We start from the raw sequence: 7,869 nt of genomic DNA on the forward strand, positions 1-7,869 counted from the left end.
ATCCTGGACAAGCTGCAGCTGGCCTGTGTTGAGGAAGTGGAAGTGAACTGCAACTGGACCCTGTCCAGCCTGGCCACTTTTGCTCCTTACCTCAGCCGGATGGGAAATCTTCGCAGCCTCCTCCTCTCCCACGTCCACCGGGCCGCCTCCATTGCCCCCGAGGAGCAGGAACGGCTGGTCCTGCAGTTCACCTCTCAGTTTGCCCACCTGGGCTGCCTCCAGGAGCTGTCCATGGACTCTGTCTGCTTCCTGGAAGGCCGCCTGCACCAGGTGCTCAGGTGAGGGAGCCTCTGCTGTCCCTGGAAGTTTAGTGAGCACCTACTGTGCCGATCACCAAGGATTGTCTCAGAGATCCAGACACCAGAACATTAGGAATGTCTACTTCTGTCCTGTAGCCAGGTCTCCTCTTAGCACACATGTGAAGGCAGAGATCAAAGCTGGGGTGCATGTAAATAAATACAGAGGGCTAACCTGGGGTTCATGAAAGGCAGAGGGTTTTGCTGGAGTGTGTGGCCTAGAAAGGGCCACCATACCAGGAAGCTAGTTGTGGGGCAAAGATCCCCAGAGGGTGCCTGTGACTGCAGTCAGGCTCTTCACCACACAGCATCCTGGATCCCATTCCCCATGGTCCTCTCCTTGGAGGCCGGCCCCCCCACCCCCACCTCTCCCTTTCAGTTCTCAGATCTAACCGTTGGCTCTCTCCTCAGGTTCCTGAGGACCCCGCTGGAGTCCCTCTCAATAACCGACTCTCGGCTCTCAGAATCAGACTTGACGTGTCTGTCACAGAGCCCGAGCATCCGTCAGCTCAGCGAGCTGAACCTGAGCGGTGTCAGGATGACTCGCTTCAGCCCTGAGCCCCTCCGAGTTCTGCTGGAGAGCGTCGCAGCCACCGTGAAGACCCTGGACCTGGAGGACTGCGGGATCCGGGACGCCCAGCTCACCGCCATCCTGCCCGCCCTAAGCCGCTGCTCCAGCCTCACCACCTTCAACTACCTGAGGAACCCCGTGTCTGTGACCGCCCTGGAGGCCCTGCTGGTCCACACTGTGCACCTGAGCCACTTAAGCCTGGAGATGTATTCTACTCCTCTGGAGGTCTACGGCCCCCAGGGTGGCCAGCAGCAGTGGAGACTCAACCAACTTCGTGATAAGCTGATGGTGATGGTGGAGTCATTAAGACAGTCCAGAACAGTCTGGTTCAGTACCATTCCTCCCCCTGGCAACGAGCCACAGTTTGAAGCCCAAGCTAATCTGTGCTCTGGGTGTCAGCCTATCTAGTTGGGCACAGGCATTGGAAAAGAAAAAAGAACATAGGTACATCCTAGAGGGACTCAGAACTTGTGCAGTCTTGGGAGGGAAAAGGACAGGGCTGGCAGTGGGGGCAGCCTTGGATGGGAGATGTTGACCTGGGGAGTTGAGAACCTTCAGAGATGCATGTTCTAAAGGGGTTCAGAAATGGAATATTGAGTTTCTGGGTTAAAATTCATGTTTGGAGAGGGACTTGAGGTTGTTGCTCCTATATAGATGGTTTTAAAGAAACAGAAATAAAGAGAATCTCAGTGTAAACCAGTTCATTTCTTCCATGATCAGTTTGCCTCCCTTACAGTTTAAATCCACAGCTCTCTGGAGAACTGCTGGTGGGTGAGGCCCTGAGTCATCTGACATACAATGGGGTGTTGGCCCCAGGAACTCCCAGCTTCCAATGCAGTGGTGCCATAACCTCCCATTGTCTACTTTCCTCTGGGCACTTCTTCTTTCTGGCTTCTGTGTCTGTTTGGTTCATAAACCACAGGTGGTTTACCTGAAATGTACAGCAGACACCCCCTGTCCAAACTCCAGGGTCACCTGGTGCAAGTTCCTGGGAGACCAAGATGGTGCATGTGTAGGAGGGCCTTACTGGGAGATCCTTGAGTGTGTGCCCTCAGAAGGGACGAAGGGAGTTCTTCCTGAGTGAGTTCTCCTGGGAGAAACTTGTTGTAAAAGAGTGAATTTGAGCTGGGCGCCAGTGGCTCACAACTAGCTACTCAGGAGGCTGAGATTTGAGGATTGCAGTTCAAAGCCAGCCTGGACACGAAAGTCTGTAAGATTCTTAACTCCAATTGACTTAGAAAACTGGAAGTGGCACTGTGGCTCAAGTGGTAGAGCGCTCATCTTGAGCTTAGGGAAAGTGTCCAGGCCAAGAGTTCAAGCCCCTACAACCAACAACAACAACAACAGAGACTGAATTGGACTAAGAAAGTGGCTCAGTGGTAGAGTGTTTGCCTAGCATTCATGAAACCCTCAAGTGGTAGAATGCTAGCTTTGAGCACAGAGAGGCTCACCTATCCATGAACATGGGATGCCTTTCCAGTGTCTAAAGTCTCCTTTAGTATTTTCCTTTAGCACATTGCTATTTTCATCATAGGATAGGAGTCTTTCACGTTATTGGTTAGTATATTCTTAGATAGCTTATGGGGGCAGGGCAATGAATGGGATCATTTTCCTGCATTTTTTTCTCATGGAATTTGTTGTTGATATGTAGAAAAGCTACTGGTTTTGTATGATTTGTTCCCTGGTGCTTCCCTAGAAACATCAAATCGAAGAGTCTTCACTGAGCCTTTTTTTTTTCCTAATGCTGATACTAAGACATGATTTCAGGGTCTGGGCACTGGCCCTTTTTTTACTCAAGATTGGTGCTTACCACTTCAGCCACACCTCCACTTCCATAATCTTCCTGGTTAATTGGAGATAAGAGTCTCACAGAGGGGCTGGGATGTGGCTTAGTGGTAGAGTGCTTGCCTAGCATGCATGAAGCCCTGGGTTCCATTCCTCAGTACTACGTGAACAGAAAAAGCCAGAAGTGGTGCTGTGGCTCAAGTGGTAGAGTGCTAACCTTGAGCAAAAGAAACTCAGGAACAGTGCTCAAGCCCTGAGTTCAAGTCCTAGGATTGGCACACAAAAAAAAGTCTTACAGAGTCATAGAGGTGGCTCCACCTATAATCCTAATTACTCAGAATGCTGAGATCTGAGAATTGTTGTTGAAGCCAGCCCAGGCAGGAAAGCTCCAGAGTTATCTCCAATAAACTACTCAGAAAACGCCAGAATGGCACTATGTCTCAAGTGCTAGAATGCTAGCCTTGAGCAAAAAGAAGTTCAGAGACAGTGCCCAGGACACATTCAAGCCCTAGGACTGGCCAAAAAAACAACAACAAAAAACAGTCTCACAGACTTTACTGCCCGAGCTGCCTTCAAACCTCTGTCCTCAGATCTCAGCCTTCTGAGTAACTAGGATTACAAGAATTAACCACCCACCAATACCAGCTCTTTTTTTTTGTCAGTCATGGGGCTTGAACTCTGGGCCTGGGCTCAGTCCCTCAGCTCTTCAGCTCAAGTCAAGTGCTCTACCACTTAAGCCACATAACCACTTCTGGTTTTCTGGTGCTTAATGGAGATAAGAGTTTCATGGAGGCGACTGGGAAGGTGGCTCAATGGTAAAGTCCTTGGCTTGCATGCGTGAGGCTGTGAGTTCAATTCCTCAGCACCACATAAGCTTAAGAAGCTGGAAGTGGCCCTGTGGCCCAAGTGGTAGAGCACTAGCCTTGAGCTGAAGAGCTCAGGGACAGCACCCAGGCCCAGAGTTCAGGCCCTATGACCAGCAAAAAAAAAAAAAAAAAGTTTCATGGAGCTTGGCGCTGGTGGCTCACGTCTGAAATCCTTGCTACTCAGATGGCTGAGATCTGAGGATCACAGTTCAAAGCCAGCCCAGGCAGGAAAAGTCCATGAGCCTCTGATCTCCATGTAACCCAGAAAACTGGAAGTGGCGCTGTGGTTCAAGTGGTAGAGCACTTGCCTTGAGCTGAAGAGCTGAGGAACAGTGCCCAGGCCCAGACTTCAAGCCCCATGACCAACAACAACAACAACAAAAGAGTTTCATGGACTTTTCTTGCCAGGGCTGGCTTTGAACCTCAATCCTCAGAATTCAACCTCCTGAGTAGCTAGGATTACAGGGGTAAGCCACTGGTGCCCACCTTCATGCTTTTAGTTTATATGATCTCTAATGGTTCTATGTTCAGAGTGCTTTGGACCTTTTGTGTATATTTAAACCCATCCTGAGGCTTGAACTCAGGACCTGGGCTCTGTCCCTGAGCTGCTTTTGCTCAAGGCTACCTCTCTACCTCTTGAGCCACAGCTCCATTTCTGGCTTTTTTGGTAGATAATTAGAGATAAGTCACACAGACTTTCCTGACCAGGTTGTCAAACCCTGATCCTCATATCTTAGTCTCCTGAGTAGCTAGGATTGTAGGTGTGGGCCACTGGTGCCAGGCTTAAAATTAGGTTTCTATCCAGCTGTCTACGCATTTTTATTTCTTGGTGCCAATGCTGGGGGTTGGTTCTGTCCCTGAGCTTTTGTGTTCAAGGCTAACTCTTTACCACTTGAGCCATTTCTAGCTTTTTGGTGGTTAGAGATAAGAATCTCGTGAAGGGCTGGGAAGGTGGCTCAGTGGTAGAGCGCTTGCCTTGCATGCATGAGGCCCTGGGTTCGATTCCTCAGCACCACATAAGCAAAAAGAAAAAAGCCGGAAGTGGTGCTGTGGCTCAAGTGGTAGAACGCTCACCTTGAGCTGAAGAGCTGAGGGACAGCGCCCAGGCCCAGAGTTCAGGCCCCACGACCGGGCCCCCCCCCCAAAAAAAAAGGAAGGATTTAAAGAATCTCGTGAAATTTTCTACCCTGGCTGGCTTTGACCCATGATCTTCACATCTCAGCCTCTTTAATAGCTAGGATTGCCAGGCTGGGATCTGAGGATCACAGTTCAAAGCCAGCCAGGGCAGGAAAGTCTGTGAGACTCTCATTTCCAAAAAACTACCATAAAAGTGGATGTCGCGCTGTGGCTCAAGTAGTAGAGTGCCAGCCTTGAGATGAAGAGCTCAAGAGGCCCAGAGTTCAAGCCCCACAATCAATAAAATAATAATAATAATAATAGTACTAGTAGTAATATTACAAGGATAAGCCACTAGCCCTGGGCCCTTTTTAAATTTTGTTTTTTGGGGTTTTTTGGTCGGTCGTGGGGCTGGAACTCTGGGCCTGAATGTTGTCCCTCAGTTCTTCAGCTCAAGGCAAGTGCTGTACCACTTGAGCCATTGTGCCACTTCAGGTTTTCTGGTGGTTTAGTGGAGATAAGAGTCTCCAGGACTTTCCTGCCCAAGCCGGCTTTGAACTGCTATCCTCAGATCTTAGCCTCCGAGTAGCTATGATTGCAGGCGTGAGCACTGGTGCCTGGCTCTTTTCACATTTTTTTTTACAACCACTGAATAGGTAGCAATTACTCATGCCTGAGAGATGGGAAATATAAAGGGAACATAAAATGGAGGGCAATATTACAACGAATCTGAGAAACAGCAGAGGACATTCAATGTACAACTTGGGTTTTTAAAATTTTTATATTTAACCCACCTAAGAATTGATGATTGGCTTTATTGTGGTTTAAAAGGAAGAGTTTCAAAACAATAGATTTAACCCACCTTGGCCGGGAAAATCTTGGCCTAGAGGTCAAATGTTAATACAGCAAAACTCTCTACAGCCCCGGGACAGCAACTGTCCCTTGGGCTAGTCTTGAGGAGAGATCTAATGCTCTGAGGCATTCTCTCCTATCTTAGAATCCAGAAAACTCAGCACCACCTACCAGATGTACAAGGTTCTTATCCTCAGGCCCAACAAAACCTATCCTGAGACAATGGACTTAGAGACTCTTGGGCCATCTCTGAAACCACCTTTGATTGGGACTATTTCCAAAACTTCTTTCTCCCTATTCACCCCCAATTCTCTCTGTTTAACCTAAGGCCACTGTGGTACCCCTCAAAATAGCAGAAAATGGCTGAAGATGGGCAGAAGTGCTTTCATCCTGAGGTACGTCTGTGCCATGTCTTCTCCTTCTTTGCCACATTTCTTCCCTAATAAACTTACCTACTACTTTCACTGTGTTTGACTCTTGCCTGAATTATTTTTTTGGCCAGTCCTGGCTCATGAATTCAGGCCCTGGGCACTGTCCCTAAGCTTCTTTTGCTCAAGGCTAGCACTCTACCACTTGACCCACAGCACCACTTCTAGCTTTTTCTGTTTTATGTGGTACTGAGGAATCGAACTCAGGACTTCATGCATGCTAGGCAAGCATTCTACCACTAAGCTCCATCCCAGCCCTTGCCTGAATTCCTTATAGGTAGGATGCAAGAATCAAGGTTGAGTAGCTGCACTAACTACCGTAAAACTACTGCATGACCAAATCCTACATTAAGTTTCTAGATCTTGAACTAATGTTAGAATGCTAGGATGTTCCAGAGGATTCCTGAACTTCTCAAGATATTTGAGGGGGGGAGGGAGAGAGAGAAAGAGAAAGAGACAGAGAGAGACAGAGAGAGACAGAGAGACAGACAGATAGAAACTAAAGGAATTAACTTGATTTTGTATGATGGGCATTGCTGTCAACAGATGTTACCTGGAGTCGGTAGTATACACCTGTAATCTCAGAACTAAGTAAGAGACCAGAGGATCTTCAAGGGGAACACTGGTGGCTCACCCCTATAATCCCAGCTACTCAGGAGGCTGAAATCTGCAGATTGAAATTTTTTTTTTTTTTTTGTCAGTCGTGGGGCTTGAACTCTGGGCCTGGGCGCTGTCCCTCAGCTCTTCAGCTCAAGGCGAGCGCTCTACCACTTGAGCTACAGCGCCACTTCCGGTTTTCTGGTGGTTTATTGGAGATAGGAGTCTCACGGTCTTTCCTGCCCGGGCTGGCTTTGAACCGCGATTCTCAGATCTCAGCCTCCTGAGTAGCTAGGATTACAGGCGTGAGCCACCAGCGCCCGGCTTGCAGATTGAAATTTGAAGCCAGCCCAGGCAGGAAAGTCCAAGGAACTCATCTCCGGTTAACCACCAAAAAGCTAGATGTGGAGCTGTGATTCAAGAAATTCAAGGACAGCACCCGGGCTGATTTGAAGCCCATCAACACCCCCCACCCCCCAAAAAAAAGAAAAGAAAAGAAAAAGATCTCCACTTAGAGGTCAACCTGGGCAAACCGGAAGTTTGAAAAAAAAGTGGGCACAAGGTAAACAAACAGAGCAGTGGACAATTTGTAATATGGGCCAGAAGTTGTGGGCCACGGAATTCCATCACCACTGGGGACCACAAGGGATGGATTAGATAAGACCTCGAGGGCTAGATAGAGCACAGGATGGAGCCACCTACAGCACCCACAGGAGCAGTGGAGCAAGCCCTTTGGCAAGTAGGAGGAGCTTCCTGAGCGGAAGGACAGTCTGCCAGGCCAGTCTCAGCTTCCTTGCAGGCAGTGGGCGATGTTGGCCTTCTCACTTTGACTTGGGTCTAGCTTCCAAGCCCAGATGTCGCCTGTTCACCTAGACCCTGAGCCAACTGGAGAGCCTGCTGGGCCAGGTGCACACCCAGGTCCTCAAAGTCACCCTAACATGGCCACTCTGCAGCTGCCGCCACCCAAGACTTCATCATGTGTTCCCGAAGTGGGGGCCAGGATGCTGGGTGGATCCTGCTGCATGACCCCCCAGTTGTGCTCAGTCTGCTCCAGGTGCTTTATGACATAGTACAGAACAGACCATCAGCTGCCTGGACAAGCTACATGGGGGCAGCGGGCAGTGAGGGCAAAATCCACAGTTCTAGCCACCGCTGGGGTCTGAGAGCCCGAGGCCTTGCTGCCAACCTGCTTTGCTTCAGGGCCAAGTACACCAAAGCCAGCGACCCCTGTGTCCTGACTTGGCACCAGATCCAGTGGTAGACAGGTCAGCTGCCATCCTGGATATCCTGGTTCCACCCTACAGCCCTACCCATACCATTTCTGGTTCTAGAACACTCCCTCCCCCCCACCCCCACCA

The 7,869-nt window shown here is 49.4% G+C and overlaps 1 protein-coding gene across 1 annotated transcript; it reads left to right on the forward strand.

Annotated features, from left to right (window-relative positions):
* Window positions 1-7,772, forward strand: LOC105997561 (PRAME family member 12-like; the record flags this gene model as incomplete). Its single annotated transcript, XM_013032029.1, has 3 exons — window positions 1-278; window positions 708-1,198; window positions 7,465-7,772. Coding segments are annotated over 3 exons (1,077 nt in total), but the record flags the coding sequence as incomplete, so codon positions are not given.
* Window positions 7,773-7,869: the final 97 nt, after the last annotated feature.

This window comes from Dipodomys ordii, unplaced genomic scaffold (genome assembly GCF_000151885.1).
Source record: "Dipodomys ordii isolate 6190 unplaced genomic scaffold, Dord_2.0 Scaffold6, whole genome shotgun sequence".
Classification (NCBI taxonomy): domain Eukaryota; kingdom Metazoa; phylum Chordata; class Mammalia; order Rodentia; family Heteromyidae; genus Dipodomys; species Dipodomys ordii.